General features: G+C 47.1%; 1 protein-coding gene and 1 long non-coding RNA gene across 3 annotated transcripts; one reads left to right on the top strand and one right to left on the bottom strand.

Moving 5' to 3' along the window:
* Positions 1-20: 20 nt before the first annotated feature.
* Positions 21-4,014, top strand: LOC135388151 (uncharacterized). The gene is made up of 2 exons (XR_010421293.1): positions 21-112; positions 2,395-4,014. It is a non-coding gene; the product is annotated as an uncharacterized LOC135388151 (long non-coding RNA).
* Positions 3,906-15,289, bottom strand: LOC135388147 (medium-chain acyl-CoA ligase ACSF2, mitochondrial-like). Of its 2 annotated transcripts, XM_064617508.1 has the most exons (16): positions 14,206-15,262; positions 12,594-12,786; positions 12,402-12,530; positions 12,254-12,307; positions 12,072-12,190; positions 10,419-10,466; positions 10,238-10,355; positions 10,013-10,108; positions 9,798-9,946; positions 9,647-9,744; positions 7,909-7,985; positions 7,718-7,825; positions 7,444-7,589; positions 6,771-6,912; positions 5,334-5,444; positions 3,906-4,147 (listed from the first exon to the last, which is right to left on the bottom strand). In XM_064617508.1, exons 1-16 carry the CDS (start codon positions 14,238-14,240, stop codon positions 4,022-4,024), a joined length of 1,749 nt encoding a protein of 582 aa, XP_064473578.1. In that variant the 5' UTR covers positions 14,241-15,262; the 3' UTR covers positions 3,906-4,021. The 2 variants fall into 2 exon arrangements, with proteins under 2 accessions (XP_064473578.1, XP_064473579.1); XM_064617509.1 differs by lacking the exons at positions 6,771-6,912; positions 7,444-7,589; positions 7,718-7,825 and having other exon boundaries at positions 14,206-15,289.
* Between the last annotated feature and the right edge of the window lie 1,834 nt (positions 15,290-17,123).

The raw sequence follows: 17,123 nt of genomic DNA, 5'->3' as shown, positions 1-17,123 counted from the left end.
CGTCTCCGAGTCATGTGGTTTCCACGCATGCTGTTTCGTCCGCGTTGCTTCGGGCTTTGAATACCGTTTCTGCTATCCAGGGGAGGATCCAGTATTTTGCAGAAGGGGGAAGGTAAGGGCCACTGAAGTCCTCATTGAAGCAGTAGGCATCTTCGATTTGGCCTGCACTTCGGCACTAGTTCAGGGGAGTGCCGATGTAGTGCGAGCGCGAGCGCCGCCGGCTGAGGCAGTAGGTCCCTTCGATTTGGCCTGCACTGCCGGCACTAGTTCAGAGGAGTGCCGATGTGGTGCCAAGAGTGTGCGCCGCCGACTGAGACAGTGCAAGTGCAGGTTCAACACTAGCGGTTCCAAAATGAAGAAGAGAGTGCAGGCGCAGGCTAGTCGTCTGCTGTCTGAACCGCGGCCACTGTAATGTTCTTTATGCTTGCTTTTCCTTTCATGTATACTGTTTGTGTGTGTTGTGCTTCATCCGCTTTACTAGTCATTGGAATAAGTGTTTGTTATGGCCCTGTACCTGTAAGCAGCGAGTGGACGATGTATGCGTTCTACTTGCTTTGAGGAAAGGAAGGGAAGATCGTATTTATGTTCCAGGCTGCCACGAGAACATATTGTGGTAGATACTACGAACACGAGTTCTTCCTGTATTTCCTACTAGGTCCTTCATTCTCTATATTTTTATTAAAGAATGATTCTCAGCGGCTTCAACGCTTGCGTCATTTGCCACAGTGAAGACGAGCGTAACGCTCCCCGTGCGCAGCCGAGAATTCGAGTAATCCGTTCGGGTAGGTCGCAAAATATAAACGCATTATCCCACGCGTGTATCGGGATAACTTCACTGACTGCTGCATCGCACACTTGCTTCGCACGTCTTGCTGCAGGAAGGAACCGTCAGCGTACCAACATCCATGCCACCGACGCGGTCCCCTGTCGTCTGCTCCACGTGCACTCGTACTGCACTTCCTATCCAGCAAGTGCAGGCCGGCCGTGCACTCATGCAGAACTAGTGCTGCACCATTACAAAATGAATACGAGAGTGCGGAGGGCGCGCACGACACTCGGAAAACGAATACGAAGGTGCTGCACCGCCTGAGCTAGTTCTGGGAGTGCAGCACTTCTGTATTCGTTTTGTCAGTGCCGCACGTGCCCTCTGCACTTTCGTATTCGTTTTGTAACGGTGCGGCACTAGTTCTGCATGAGTTCACGGGAGGGCTGCACTTTCTGGAGAGAAAGTGCAGTACGAGTGCACGCGGAGCAGACGACGCGTCTATAACGCTGACGGTTCCTTGATATGTGTGCGATGCAATACAAGTTGATTGTCGCGATAAACACGTAGGTAGCGATAATGCGGTCATATCTGAGACCTACCGAACAGGTGATACGAATTTTTGCCTGCACGGGAAGCGTATTACACTTGTCTTTGCTGTGTTTGAAGAAGGCGCAAGCTTTGGAGCGGTCGAGAATCGTTTCTCTTTCTTATTTTAATAAAAATATACAGAGATGGAGGACCGAGTTGGAAAAACAAGACTCCTATTCGTAGTATCTACCCACAATGCTCCCCTGATAGCCGGGAACACGAATGCGATCTTCTATGAAGGCAAGTCTTCTCAGCTGATATTGTTGCCGACCTTGCACAGCCTTCGGAAAGAAAGCCGACGCCTTGAAACGAGAGGCTAAGGGGTCAAACGTTTCTCGAGACAGCCGGAAGAGTCTCTTAAATTCGTGCTCTTGGTACCTGGCCACCACACTTTCGCAATAGCTGGGAATACGAATTCCATCTTCTCTTACCAAGGCACAAGCAAGTGAAATGCACACTTCGTCCAACTCCTCTTCGCTGTCTGAACCGAGTAGCTGCAGTGCTGCCTGGCCATGATGCACGCGTATTCGTACTACTTCGGTCAGGAAAGCCACAAACAAATGAAGAACGGTGCATCGAAAGCATGCACGCGCACGCAGGAAGCCCGAGGAGCAGACGTTCTAGGCCTGCACTTGCACTCAAACATTCGTTTTGAAAGCCAAGACAGGGCACCACTGCTTGCACTGCACGAACTGACTTTGCACGCGCACTGCACCCTCGCCGCACTCCCCAGAACTAGTGCAGCTAGTGCAGACCAAATCGAAGATACCGCTATAGTATGTGAAGACAGAAATTGAGAGAGGGGGCAGGACATCAGGACACTCCTCCCTCCCTAGATCCGCTCCTGCATCTATTTAACGAGAACGTTTCGGAAATACCCTTTACTGAACGATTAAGGCTCGTGAAGATTTAAACGAACGAGGAAGTGACATTTAATATGACTCGAGCTCGGTTTCATTCATCGGACAGTCAATAGCTACCATGCATAACATTTTTGCGGCGTGACTGTAATGTCACTGTACAATCAAACTTTTATGCAGACGCCAGGAGAAAGCAGCCATCGCCCCGGCGCGATGTTTCAGCACAACGTCAGGGCTACGTCACGTGCCATCCGATTGGCTCTGCCATCGGGATTACGACGTCACCAAGTGACGTCAAATTCCCTCGTTCACTCCCACGCTATTCGAAGGATTGGAGATTTTCTAGAAGGTGCATGTGCAGGTCGATGGCCTCTCTACTAGATCAACTGTGCTCGTCGTTTCACAAGACCACACGTGTTTTTGTTGCATAACGTGCCACAGCCAAAAAGACGAGAGATTTATGGAGTGTAGCATCTCACTGCACCTTTAGTGGGTATACGCTCAAATCGGAACTTTGGGCGGCCTACGAAAGATGTTGCTCTTCCATCACTTATATTTAGGGTTCCGGGTTTATTCCTGGTTTTCGGAGTTTTTCGGAGTTTATTCCTGGGCTTTACCGGAGGATGCTTTGCGCAGCTTGTTGGTTTTTCAAAAAACGGAGTTTTTCGGAGTGTATGATTTACAGCACAGTTAATATCCCAAATTCGGAGAAAACTTGACGACGCACGCACGGTTGTGCAGCGAAAACGCAGTTGTCACATCTATCGCTTCAACACTAAAGAGACACAAGCTTAACAATACATTTCGTGCGACGCACACTGAGGTGTTCCGCAATTCCAAATGCACCCTTTCAGTGTGCAGTGCTCCCTGTTATGCTGCAGTACTTACATACGACAACCTCTGCATCGAGATCGCGGGACGATGTGAACCCCTCGAAATCAGGGTACTCCTTGACGTAGTCGCAGGGCAGCTTTCGCTTGCGTCCCATCTTGTCGGCAGCACTGCAACTAGTTGCCCTTCCGAAAAGACCACTCCGTATGACCTTGGTTCGATGCTTATTTTAGTGCTTAGGTCACAGGTAGGAAAAGGAAATTGGGAAACAGACTGGGGGAAAACCCGGGCGGTGAATCCTCAAGTGGTCGCGATGACCGCCGAAGAAAGCGCGGTGTCGCGGAAACCATTACTACATATGTTGCGGTGGGGCCGGTATCCGAGGTCAGAAGAAACCCAGGACACAAAAGGTGGCCAAGAACAATTGCCCTGCTATCAGAAGAAAACAAAACATCTTTTCGGATAAATCCGAAAACTCGGAACTTTGAGGGTACTGTTATGTCATCTTCGGAGCACAGCGGACGACTGTGACGTTGCAGTCGTAAATTGCGCCTAGTGCATGGTTTTCCTGGGCACGTGACCTGTATGTCAGACAGGAACAGCGAGTCCGCAAATGACGACACATCCGGTGCGCGAGCAGCGTCGCCGACTCCCACTTTGCTCTCTCTCACAACAGTGCCAGTTTCAGAATACTTTTTTTTGGATATTATACGCTCAATAACAGACAGCAAAAGACGTAGACACGCAGCGCCGAATGTGCTTGAGTTTTTTTTTCGGTATCTTTAGTGTTCCCTGTATCAAAGGCATTAGAATTTTTACTGGTGTGGAGAAGGGTTTCAGCAGAAATATCATGTGTCGTCTCACCATTTCATTCCGATTTATTTATTTTAAATTTTTACGTGTTTAGGAAAGAAAAGTCGTTGTCCAGAAACTCTATAAATCGACAAATAAATACACACTGAAGTTTGAGAGTTGTTCATTCTTTCAGCTTCAACTTGAGCACCGACTCTTCTCGCATTTTGAACTTCTGGATTTTGCCAGTTACAGTCTTGGGAAAGCCGTCGACGAACATGATGTACTTGGGAACCTTGAAGTGGCTTAACTGAAAACAGAAAAAAAAAAGAAATACACACACACAAAAAAGAACGATCCACGTGATTAATGAAAAGGCAGCTGATAAGTAATTTCTTTTTAAATTCATTTCCCAAAACAAAATGAAACAGTTAAATGAGGGGGAAACGGTCAAATGAAAGACTGGCTGTCATCTCAATTTTTCTGATATCACTGGACTGGACTGGACTTGACTGACTTGACTGACTGTAGGTGAGGTTACTAAAACAAATGGAACCCTAAAGGAAGATAGTCTGCTCCTTTGTGCGTTCTGCCCAACGCGTTTAGATGCAGTGGATGCTACATAGTTGCTTTTTTTTAAATCCGCAACACATTTTCTTTAAACAAAGCTATGAAAGCAGTGGGGCTTAAACAAAACTATGAAAGCAGTGAGGCTTTCGCTATACATCCCCTCGAAGAGAGTATGTATAACTGCTAAATGACTAATTACTTAACATTCATTAACTATTTAATTAGGGACTTTCGAGCAATGGTGAGATAGCAGAACGAGAGACAATGGGAGAGAAGTCACAGAGGGGATTAAACGTTGAAGGGGTAGCCCGAAAAAATATTTCAGGAGGAATTCTATGGGGACCTTACATGGGGGAGGAGGATTTCACCCTCGTTTCCCTCTCCCAAATGCACTACACTCTTAAAAATGAACTTCACCGCATAGCACGCTCCTAGCCAACGACCATCTCGAATGATATCGTTATCTGCCCTGATTTGTTGAAAATGGGAGGCGTACGCCTTTTTTGTGACACTTATGCTGCTCATAATTGTCACGAAAAGGCGTACGCCTCCAGTTTTCAGCAAATCAGGGCAGATAACGATATCATTCGAGATGATTGTTGGCTAGGAGCGTGCTATGCGGTGAAGTTCGTTTTTAAGAGTGTACCAAAGGCTACAATTTCAGGGGGATTGCACCCTCGATCTTCTCTCCCCCCTGGGGCCACGCTAGACGCCAGTGGCACGTGGTGGTTGGCCTCATGAATCCTACGCTTTGAAACGATTACGCTTCCAACCGTAGTCGACTGTAGTTGAGGCAGCTCAGAGAGCGAACCTGGACCTCTCACGCTCTCATGTCTGAGAGGCCTAGATTCGAGCCCCGACACATGTGACTTCATTCTTAAGTTACCGGAAAAGACTATGAGCAAGGTAAGCAAAGTAGTTCATACTCTTTCCTTGCAGAAGCTTTTAACATCGTTCTCTTCTAAAGTCTTCCGAGTTTTCGTTTTGATCCACGCGCAAACTTCTTCACCCAGTCGGGCATCCGGAACGCCGCAGACCTGTTGGGGGAACAATAATTGGACAGGTTGCAACAAGTTTGTCTTTCTCTATCTGTCGGTGAACCTCTGAGAGATGTCTTTTATCTTCCTGGCCGCGTGAACATCTACGTTTGATTGGTGTTATTAGTGGGGTTCTGTTGCCGAACGATGTGCCCGTCGGTATGGTCGCGTGTTCCTCGGGGAACAGTGTGTCAACGTTATATAGGTTACCTTACGTTACTGTGAGTGAAATTTGGGGCCCGCCCTCGGCCAGACTTGTTATATCCGACAGAGCCTGACATCTCATCGTTGTCATCGGGATCGGTATCGAGATGGACGGACCAGGATAAGGTTACTAGATAACGTAATCAATGATAAGGTGTATAATTATTTTGTGTACTAAGGGGATAGAAGTAGCCAATGAGTGCCCTGGACAAATGAGTGGACCAACCAATAAGCAGTTGGAGGGGTCTATGTGATGCAGCCAGGGTTAGCCTATGAGCTATCCTAGAAATTGTGGACCAATGAAAAAGCACCCTAGATTTACGGACCAATAAGCAGGTGGGGAGCGCTCTACCAGCCTATGGGCGGTCTCAGAAATCCAGAAAGTAGTAACCAATGAGTGGAATAGATAAATAAGCGATTGGGGAGCAGTCTATGATGACCTGTATCAGTGCAGCCAATCAGTGGAGAGGGGTGCCCGAAAATGCCTGCTTTTGGTGTGAAGGCCAGCCAATCAGCAGTCAGTAGGCGTGGCCAATGAGGGGGAATGGACGAATCGGTGTGAAGGAGGTCTATGACGTAGCTGGGACCAGCCAATCAGCGGGCTAAGAATTGTCTGGAACTGGAATATAATTGGCTTGTACTGGATTAGAAAAAAGTGGTTGATAATGGACGTGCCGTAATTCTACTAACATCGATGTAAACTATTCGCGCTATGGCAATAAACATGGTACCCATTATTAACGTGGTGTATAGAAACCACTACAAAATAACTTTGTGAACAGTGTTCCTACGAACAGTTGCAACCTTGCTTGAGTAAGTCATGTTTTAAATGAATACTAAAACCTCTGCAATACCAGCTGCTATGAGAAAAATGAAAAACCTGATCGCAGTAGAAAAGACTCAAGTTTTAGAAAGAGGCGATAACGCTGAAATTTACAGCAGAATCGTTATATCACAATAGAACGTAACCCTCCCTTGAGTACAAGCTCCAGGCAAAATTTAATTACATTACAATTACTCATTTTAGGCACAGTAATTAATTACGTTAACTTAATTATTTGTAATGAATTATTCGGAACTCCGATGCTCACACGCTGATATGACTGGGGGGGATATACGTACGTGCACTTCTCCAATATGTGGATGAGTGTAGAGAACATCTTCAATCTCTCGCGGGTAAATGTTTTCACCTCCGCGGATGATCATATCCTTCACACGTCCGCAAATTGCCACCTGACCATCCTCGCTCATAATGGCTTCGTCGCTGCGGAGAAGGAAATGAAGCATTGGTCTCAAACGTCCTGCTTCGGACGCCGAGAAGGTGATATTACATTGATGTGAACACAGGGATCTGAACACGTGTTTCAGAACACCGCCAGTCATTACGTGTCGGATACCATCAGAAGCGGGGCTTCACCAGTTGGTGCCAACATGTGGTGTACCAGGGGAAGAGGTAATAGCCTGGTAGGTAAACGGAGACTACCAGGGTAGCTCGATGGCCCACCAGATCTGGGCACCACTGGGCAGTGGTCAGGGGGCACTGAAACCTGACAGCAGTAGGGCTTGAGTGCCTGCAAGCTACCATCATAGGAGTTTGACTGGGAAACAATTGCTAGCGCTCGCAGTAGTGGCAAACGTGGAAATCGACGGCGCCAAAATAGTTTAACCCCCCCCCCCCCCCATCAAGAACATTACCAATACTGCAATGAACAGGTCTTCATCTGTACAGCGCTATGTCGACTTGTATATTTTATTGATTATCAGTGAGTCACTAGATAACGGAAAGCTCATTTACCCACTATGATACCAGTTGTTCTTGACTGCTTCTCGCGTCTTCTGCTCATCCCCGTAGTAACCAGGGAAGACAAGGTAACCCCTGACACACAGTTCTCCCCTCGTGCCGAACGGGACTATACGATTCTCCCTGTCCACGATCTTTACCTGCAAGAAGCGCGGTGAATCGGCTTCGTCCCTGTACACGAAAGGCCACCTGGCGTCCCACGGATGTCCCGTGGAACACGAAGACAATATAGATTTCTGACAACATGTACGTCTGGTCGTTGCTTTACCTCGACGTGGTCGATTGCTTTTCCAACACTGTCTATCCATTTCTCGAGAGGTTCGCTGGGGTCAGCCGCTGTAATAGCGGGACTGCATTCTGTGGCACCGTAAATGATCTGCATTTTCATTACGGAAGCTTTATGTGATTCGTGAAAATCAGAGTTTCACCAGCTATAATGCACGTGACAATGTAACTCACTTGCATCCGCTTCACATTCAATTTGTGGATGGCCGCCTTAATGACTTCTGGTGGACAAGGAGCTCCAGACATGATACCTAAGTGGAAGGTTAAAGGTGGGCATGGTCACATCCAATATGTGGCATATCTTACATGTATAGACAAAGGTGTGCGCCGATAATAATGACACTATCTGCATCCGCGTTTAGATCCGCAGCCGAGCCGCGCGTATATGGATTACACCGGCACATCCTGAATTACTGCGTTGGTTGGAATAAAATCTGCAGGAATGATACGTGATAACAACAACAACAACAACAATAAATGAAGAAGAAGTGATGATGACATGGGATACGTGATCAATGTTTTGCTTCTGTATACAGAAACAGTTTATGTCATTGATGGTCTTCCATTGATGGCGGCAAAATGTACAGCAACGCAAAGGGTGACAGAAGGATACACCTCAAGCCGAGAACGTCATCATGAAGTTGGTAGACAGGCTGAAACCGAAAGAAATCGGGAGGGGAGGGCTGGTTTCCACGAATGGACATTTGTTCACTGCCTCCTATTGAAAGAAAAGTAGAACCGAAGGTTGCGTCCCTTTCAGGGACCATCATAATCCCCTCAACGCCGTCGCTTTCGGGAGCGGCCCTGTTCGCCCCCTAGCTTTGAGCGTAGTTCAACTCTACCAAATTGGTAGTGTTGTCGAACACTACGACATCATTTGTTTACAAACAGGGAGAGGCCTATTGAACACGCCATTTTTGTTCCACTGAATTCTCTCAATAGAAGACTTCCCAGAGTGCTCAGCGCTGCTTTGAATGGACCTTTTCCATATTCGCATCGCCCCTGGCGGCGGAATGTCGAACGTCGTGTCTTTCCCCCCAATAATGGTGACGCTTTACGAACTGGCATGTACGTTGCTTGGGAAAGTAGCAAGAGAAGGTTGGAAGAAGAATGCGGAAAGAGTGAAAGCGCATTGTACTCGTTACCAGACCTCAAACGTCCGCGTAACCTTGAAACGGATTATCTCCCTACAATGAATGGCGATGTTTTTCATGGCGATGTTTTCCGCTCAAAAATGGCGGACTCAAGGGCTGGGCATGCGCATACGCATTGTCGGAAATGGTCCAAATAGCTTACTAATATGAAAGAAACCTCCAAACTGCAGCCTCCAAACTGTGTTCCGATTTCTCCACTACCGGTCCATTGTCCACGGCGTGTCAAGGTCAGCGAAAGGGGAAAGGATATTCTTCGTTCCCCACCTCCCTTAGTAGGCGCCCAGGATGCAATGCTCACGCAAGGAACACAGAGATTTTTCTTAAACCGTCTATTGTGGCCCCACCTTCGGTACGTTCGAAGATGCGCCAATGTTTACTTGCATATATATATATATATATAAATATTAGCATTCACCTATAGTCCTAGCAAGTGCTCTCAATGGATACACCACGGCGCCCGCTATCAGCATCACGTATGCTACGCGACAAGCGTTCGAACATGGGAACTCGCACTTGCACATTCAGAAAGCAATGTTAGGTTAGGTAGCAACTGTGGCCGTGAACTGCGTACAGTAGACAGACGGGGAAAGAGAAGTGCGGGACAGGTAGGTCAGTGTACTGTGTGTCTTGGGCCGACTTCGGGGCGAGGGAGAACAACTGTGCTCAGTAGGAACAGCTGTTCTCGACCTCGCGCAGTAACTCGCCCATTACTGTCTTCCACATTCATACGCGAGCGGCAGCATTCAAGCGTAACATACCTTTCGAGACAGATGAAACATCGTTTGAAGTACCAGGAGTGTCCAGTTCTCGCATCATGTCAATGAACATGGTCGGCGTCCCATACAGCGTTGTGCACCTGCGACGCGCAACGGATAAATGCGTGTGCGACAAAACGCTCGGAAGATATACTTTTCAGCAGCAATGCCTTTCAATGCGGCCGCTCCATTGAAACTGGGAGCTGGCATGACCACCGTAGATCCAAAGAGCGCAGCGCAAATAGTACCTAGGACACAGCCGAAGCAGTGGACCAGAGGAACGTTCAAGCAGATGGAGTCATGCTGAAATTCGACACTTCATGAGATTATTGATCTTAGTACTTGGAGAAAATTTTGTGACAACTTTACCTGTTTATGAAAGCCCATGATGCGCCCAACTGTGTAGGCATTATTGAGAACATTGAAGTGAGACAGAAGGGCACCCTTGGGCTTTCCGGTTGTACCCTAAGCCGGAAAGACGTCAGAATAAGACAATCTACCCGTCAGACAGGGACCTCGTAGTTGAAAGAGCTGCGTTTTACCCCGAAAAAGGTTTTATTTTAAATGCACAATGTCGAAGCATTGCAGTATTACCGAGGTGAATTGGACGTTGACGGGTGCGTCGAACTGCATCCGGGAGCAGATCTTGTGCATCTCCTGACGGTGCTCTCCGGTCACGGAGTCCAGGAGGTCTGCTTCCGAGAGTGTTCCTCTGAAATTGTGAACAATGTCTAAAAGTCCACAGTATCAGAAAATGAGATCCTAGTCATCTTACGGCTTGCTGTCGTTGCTCATCATGATTACGTGCTTCAGCAGTGGCAGTCTATAGGTTGCCGAAAGAGAAAACAAGAGATGAGCGCATTAGACGAGCTGTAATGAGCGTTTATAACGCACTGAATGTACCGAGGATCACGCCTTTGCTACTCCATATTTTGTCGGCGAGACGAGTACAGAGATCCAGAATGGTAATCAGAAAAGGAGGTGTCGTGTCTTATTGTCGACGTCCGCCACAGGCCAAACCCTAGCGACTTTAGAATCTTACTAACCTATGGCATTGCAATCCATGTGCATCGTACTATACTCTGAAAATATATTTATCTCTATGTGACATGCACGTGTCACAGAGGTGATTTCTGTTTTTTGGAAGTATGACGTCACAATGTGCACAGCCAATCAATGTGCACAATCAATGTGCCAACCGGCCGCCCAGGCAGCTTTCTGTTTGCTCATCAGAGCTGTTGGCCGTCCTCCAACGTTTGGTGGAGAGCGGAAAGCAGGGATATGTGTGCACAAGACATACGGCCGCCAGAGGTCACGCCACCTATAGTCTCAGAGAATCCGATAGCAATGAAGCTCTACGGCTTCTTTCAAAAGGTTCCTGGAAGCGAGTAAAGGTCACTGAAGGCATTTATTTTTTCCGTGCAGATCCTTTGCGTACAGAGCATTTTCCGCACAGATTTTTAATGCTGATACGCCGCCAATCGCTTTTGTGACATGTTGTGAAACGTGGCCCACACCGCGCAAGAAATTCGCTCCGAGAACGACCACGAGCGTCGCTGCGAACGGTCACTTGTGATTGGCTGTGGCGTTACGGTGACGTAGTATGAAGGATCAGAGGGGTCGGGCTACAGCCAAAAGAGACGTTTTCTTATTGTATCCTGCGAGTTATTGAATGAATTTACTGTTGTGTGTTCTCGAATGAATTAATAGTATTGCGTGTTTTTTCGGAGAGTCCCCATGTCCCATTTTCTGCTGTGAGCCGTACAATTTGTAAACAAAGAGCAAGGATGGTGGTGTACTGCACGGTGCCTAGATACGGGAGCTACAGTGGTCGGGAAAGCCCGTCCTTTCATTTATACCTCAAAGGCTCGAAACTCCGGAAGACCTGGGCTGCAAAACTACGCATGGGCAGCCAGTTTCTGGTACATTCAGAGTTTGCAGCAACCACTTCGAGCCAGACGATTTCGTCTATCCCGTCGGAAGCTCGATATTGGTTGCGTACCGCATTTCGATGGCCGGGACAAAACCCCGCATCCCGAACTTGCCGGTGATGAAAATAATTGCACAAGCCAGACGTTTGTTTTATTACGCTTGGTTGTCGTGTCAGTCACGACACGCTCTTTTAATCAAAGAGGTGCGGAATGTTTTGATCCGGACAGCACATTTTGTAAACTCACTTTGTCGTTCTGCGATTTATATAATTTTCGCACGTCTTAAGGTTGGAAAAGAAGAACCCTGCAATCAAGTGCGGTGTCATGACAAACGTTCATGACAGCGTGTCATGACAAACTTTCCTGTCGTGTCCGTACATGTAACATGCCTTAACTTGCACTTTGTCTTTCATTCGTATGCGAGCTAAGTTGAACAGGAGTCTATATATAGTGTATTGTATAGTATATTGTACGCAGAGAACAAGGATGCTGTCTACCTTGAACTTCTGAGTTCTCCGGCTACGGACGTTTCCAATTCTGGAGCTATTTCGAGAAGCATGCGATAATAGTCCTGTCTGGCAAACTTGTCGGATATGACGAGAGCACGGCAGTCAATCTGCAAAGTTGTGCGTGCATTAGGTGGCTGTGGGTTAGCCATAGGTGCACCGTACCACCACACCTTAGTCAGACAGTACTCTAGTTCGGGCACCTTGTACGCTGTGTTGACGTTCACCTGGAAAAAGGCCGTGAAAACGACTTGTCTTGACTGCTATAAACTCTATTGAAAGACGTAGAAGCAAGGTAACTGCGGGGTTAACGGTACTGACCAGAACGAGCCCAGCTTTCGCTGCAGCAAACTGGACGACGACCCACTCGTACATGTTGGCCATAATGATTCCAACTGTAGAGCCTACAGGAAGACCAAGGGACACAAAACCGGCTGCCAGGTGATCAACCTATACAAGAAGCCTTGTCTACCTGTAGTGACGCCACGTGACTCAGTGAATACAATATCTCACATCATTTTTGTACTGAGTGTACGTCTTCTTTAAGCCTTGATGACACGATGTGATGGCAACGTTGTCACCGTAAGTGGCGGCTGCCCGGTCGATGGCATCGGCCATCGTCATGGCAATAAGCGGAGCTGCCGGTGGGTGACGGTGGTAGTAGCTGAGCTCTCTGTGTATGACCTGCAACCGCCTCCATCGTGACCTGAAAGGAGGCGGGTGCAAGACGCTCGTGAAACATTTGCAGGTACAATTAGAACTACGCGCATCGTGAAGACTCTGAAATCTCAGTCTGCAGGTTGTCGGCAAACTGACATGAAATATAGGATGAAACCGTTTTAAGCATGTATAGTACCGATCGTCTTTTTAGTGTAATAATGCATCTCACGACATGGACGGCTGTGTTATTTGTTGAGAGGACTCATAGAGTGTAAATTTTAACAGATGGACTGCGTGACCCATATCACGCCGCATGTATTGTCTAATTATTTCCGTACGAACTTCCCTATAGGGAACGGAATTTGTGGTTCTACCTCGGTTCTACCACTTGCACTGTTGCCAAATTGTTTCCGTTTACGACAGAGCCATTGTGGGCTCGTTAATTATTGGGACAGAAAAAAAAAGAAAACGAGAGAAAACATTTGCGATAGAGACGCCAAAAGGGACCATCACTGGAGTTGGAATTGTAGAAGTTGAGTATATTTTCGCGCTTCTTGATACCGCATTCCTAAATAATATCATGCTACCTGCTACTCCTAGTGAGCGGAAGAAAGAAGCGTTCCTCCACTTAAGGAGTCACTTTGTTTCAAGGAAACACCAGCACTATTGCGTAGCACTCAAGGAAAGCGTGAAGGGCGTCCTCTGCTCGATCCGATTCGCGATCCCTGCTGGACTGACGACCCCGCTCGACACCCCGCCTCAACTCTAGAGAGTGGAGGAAAGAAGCTGCCGTGTAGCATACGAGGAAAGTGCGAACGATTACCTTCGCAGGGGGATGTTTAATTAAGACAAGGTCAACTTTTGAAGCACAAAGCCGGTCGCGAGGAGCAGACTGAGGGGAGGGTCGCAGCGAGGATCGTTTAAGAATACGGCCTTCGATGGACTGACGGCCTCGATTCCAGTGAGCCGAGCAAGGAAGTGCTCGTGCACTAACAGAGTCATTGGACTCTAAGGAAACACTGACAGTACCATGTAGCACTCGAGACAAGCGCGAAGCATTTCCTCCGCTCGGGGAGCCCTTATTTAAGTCAAGGACAATTTTTGAAGCACAAAACCGGTCGCGAGGAGCAGATTAAGGGGAGGGTCGAGTTCACCTTCAACGCATTGAGAATCAACATTGAAGTCCAGAAATTCAGAAATCTAAATCGACACCAACTGACAACCTGGATACGTCCGCCATGTTGGAGTTTAGATGAGCAACCTACAGGTCATGCAAAACGCGAACCCTCCAATGCAACTGCATTATCTGCGGCGGCTCTGTGATAATCAATCGCGACATGCTTTGAGTAAAAACAGCTGAAAGAACTGGTCACGGAGTAGCCAGTCCAGTAGCTTGGGACTAACATTTCCATTTTTCTTTTACCAATCACTTAGCTTGTCAACGCGGATTTCACATGAAGCTTACCTTACGCAAAGCCGTCGCCAAGCGGCGAAAGTCATGCTGCTGCTCGCCTGGCAGGTTGGTTAGTTGATAGCTCTGAGGAGCTGCCTACCGCATGGGTTCCATCTAGCACATTCGTTTGCTCGCTGGCTTTGCCCTTCTGAGGTTTATTTTGCGTGTGTTGAAATCTAAGCAAACGACACCCCTTTTCCTCGCGGAAGAGGGCGAACACTTGCAACTGATAACATTGGGCACGATAAGCGCGCGTCTCTGGGTCAAGTGGTTTCCGCTAATGCTGTTTCGTCAGCATTGACTCGGGCTTTGAATACCGTTTCTGCTATCCACGGGCGGATCCAGTATTTTACAGAAGGGGGGAGGTGAGGGTCCCGCCCCAGCAGCACGCTACAGGACAGCAGGCTACAGGACAGCAGGCTACATGTGAAGACAGAAATCGAAACAGGGGGCAGGACATCCGGACACGCCTCCCTCTATATATCCGCTTCTGCATCGATCTAACGAGAACGTTTCGGAAATAGCCTTTACTGAACGCTCGTGACGATTTATACCCTAGTCAGACAGCATTTCAAATGTCAATTGCGAGAAATGGCCTTCGGCCTCTCAAATGACCTTTGTTCGGGGGCGCCTGCCAGACAGGCGGGAAAGGAGTGCTCCTCAACTGACTGCCCTCACCGGCTCCCTTTTTCGGTTTCGTTTTCCCTGTCTGCTGTGGAAATTTGAAGTTGGTCTTTGCGCCACAAATCAAGATGGAGAAGCCATATGCACTTCTCTAAATATGATCTAAATACGTTTACACAGTTTCACTCCATTATCCGCGTTTTATAGGTGTTCCTACATACAGCTGCGAAGGTAGGGAGGGTACAATGGCATAACACTGTTGTCGAGATTGCTCCTTTCTGCTCCTCAAATGTCGTTGGGGGCCTGCTTTCGCGTTGATGGTCATTTCTTAGAAAGGTCCTTTGAGCTGCCGTCTGACACGGCTGTCAGAGGTCATTTTTTGCAAATGAAAATTCCCCGAAGTCCTTCGAGCATGCCGTCTGACTGGCGTATAAAACGAACGAGGAAGTGACATTTAACATGACTCGAAACTGTGTCTCATCGGACAGTCATCGGACAGTCACGAGCTACCAGGCATAACATTTTTGCGCCGCAATTGCAATGTCACTGTAGAATCAAGTTGATGAAGACGTTAGGAGAAAGCAGCCATCGCCCCGGCACGATCTTCCCTCGCAAGGTCAGGGCTACGTCACGTACCATCCAATTGGCTCTGCCATCGAGATTACGACATTACCAAGAACTAGTGCAGCTAGTACAGACCAAATCGAAGATACCGCTATAGTATGTGAAGACAGAAATTGAGAGAGGGGGCAAGACATCCGGACAATCCTCCCTTCCTAGATCCGCTCCTGCATCTAACTAACGAGAACGTTTCGGAAATACCCTTTACTGAACGCTCGTGACGATTTAAATGAACGAGGAAGTGACATTTAATATGACTCGAGCTCTGTTTCATTCATCGGACAGTCAATAACTACCATGCATAACATTTTTGCGGCGTGACTGTAATGTCACTGTACAATCAAACTTTTATGAAGACGCCAGGAGAAAGCAGCCATCGGCCCGGCACGATCTTTCAGCACAACGTCCGGGCTACGTCACGTGCCATCCGATTGGCTCTGCCATCGGGATTACGACGTCACCAAGTGACGTCGAATTCCCTCGCTGACTCCCGCGCTATTTGAAGGATTGGAGATTTTCTAGAAGGTGTGCAGGTCGATGGCTTTTCTCCTAGCGCTACCGATCAACTGGGCTCGTCGTTTTACAATACCTCATGTGTTTTTGTTGCACAACGCGCCGCAGCCCAAAATACGAGAGATTTATGGAGCATAGCAGTGATAGGCAAAGTACCTCAAAATTATACTTAAAGTAAAGTACCAAGTACCTGGCATCATTAGTACTTCATGTACAGTACAAAGTACCCAATTCCAAATGTACTTCAAGTAAAGTGCAAAGTACTAGGCAAAGTACTTCCAAGTACTCAGCAAGTACATTGTCAATTTAATCTGTATGACTTTGCATTTCACTGTTTAGTATCTGTGTCTTGCTTTTTTGGCAAAACTTTAGCGAGTATTCTTGACAAATGCTTTGAAGCCATAAAGTCGTATAGGTTAAGTGCTAACCCGTGAATATGCGCTTAATCAGATGTCATGATTTGCGGTTACATGTAGAGAGGTAATCAGTGAGCTGGGCTGTGATTATGCAAAACAGTATTATACCCGGACTGATCCAAGATCACCCGCCTAGTGTGGTGTTCCGGTACTAATCTTCTTCTATAACAGGCTAGGAAATTTCAAAAGAAAAAAAAAGTACAAGCCAGCAGCATTCCTTGCTGCTTTTTGAAATAACGTGTTTAGAAAAAGAATATGAAGAAAGTAAAAAAGGATGAAGCACAATGTAAGCCTTCATTTTTATATGACTGTGATCGCAGCAATGTAATCCATGTGACCAATTAAAAAAAACGTTAAATGTAAAAATGAAAACGTGTGCGTTCAGAGTATTCATCATGTAATGCAATCACACATATAATGTTATATAAAATGATTAGTAATTGCCAATGAAGGAAAAATATAAAAAAGCATAGAACCCTGCATCGGGAGAACTGAAATGACAATGGACCAAGTCATTGTGCTGCCGGTTGCAGTGCCATAATGTGTGCGTGTGTTTGCATTCCATTCGTTTTGCATAATCATAAGAGCGTCGATACTTTTTTGACATTTCAAGCCTTTCAACAATAGATTTGCTTCAACAAATATGCTCTTTAAAAGCACAAATATCCCGTTTTGGTAAAATGTCAGACTGGGAGTCGTGGTACTGCTTCCCACTAAAAGCGCTAAAATGACGACAAGACGACGAAAACTCAGAGA

Source organism: Ornithodoros turicata, chromosome 3 (genome assembly GCF_037126465.1).
Source record: "Ornithodoros turicata isolate Travis chromosome 3, ASM3712646v1, whole genome shotgun sequence".
NCBI lineage: Eukaryota > Metazoa > Arthropoda > Arachnida > Ixodida > Argasidae > Ornithodoros > Ornithodoros turicata.
The sequence above is the reverse complement of the archived record's forward strand: the minus strand, read 5'-3'. Positions and strand labels throughout refer to the sequence as shown.

What these genes read in the sequence shown, in the direction of transcription:
- LOC135388147 (XM_064617508.1), bottom strand. Translation starts at nt 14,240, where the DNA reads ATGACTTTCGCCGCTTGGCGACGGCTTTGCGTAAG. An exon ending in TCATGGGCTTTCATAAACAG is followed by an intron (nt 9,947 to 10,012) that starts GTAAAGTTGTCA and finishes GTCGAATTTCAG; the next exon opens with CATGACTCCATCTGCTTGAA. An exon ending in AAAGGCATTGCTGCTGAAAA is followed by an intron (nt 9,745 to 9,797) that starts GTATATCTTCCG and finishes TGCGCGTCGCAG; the next exon opens with GTGCACAACGCTGTATGGGA.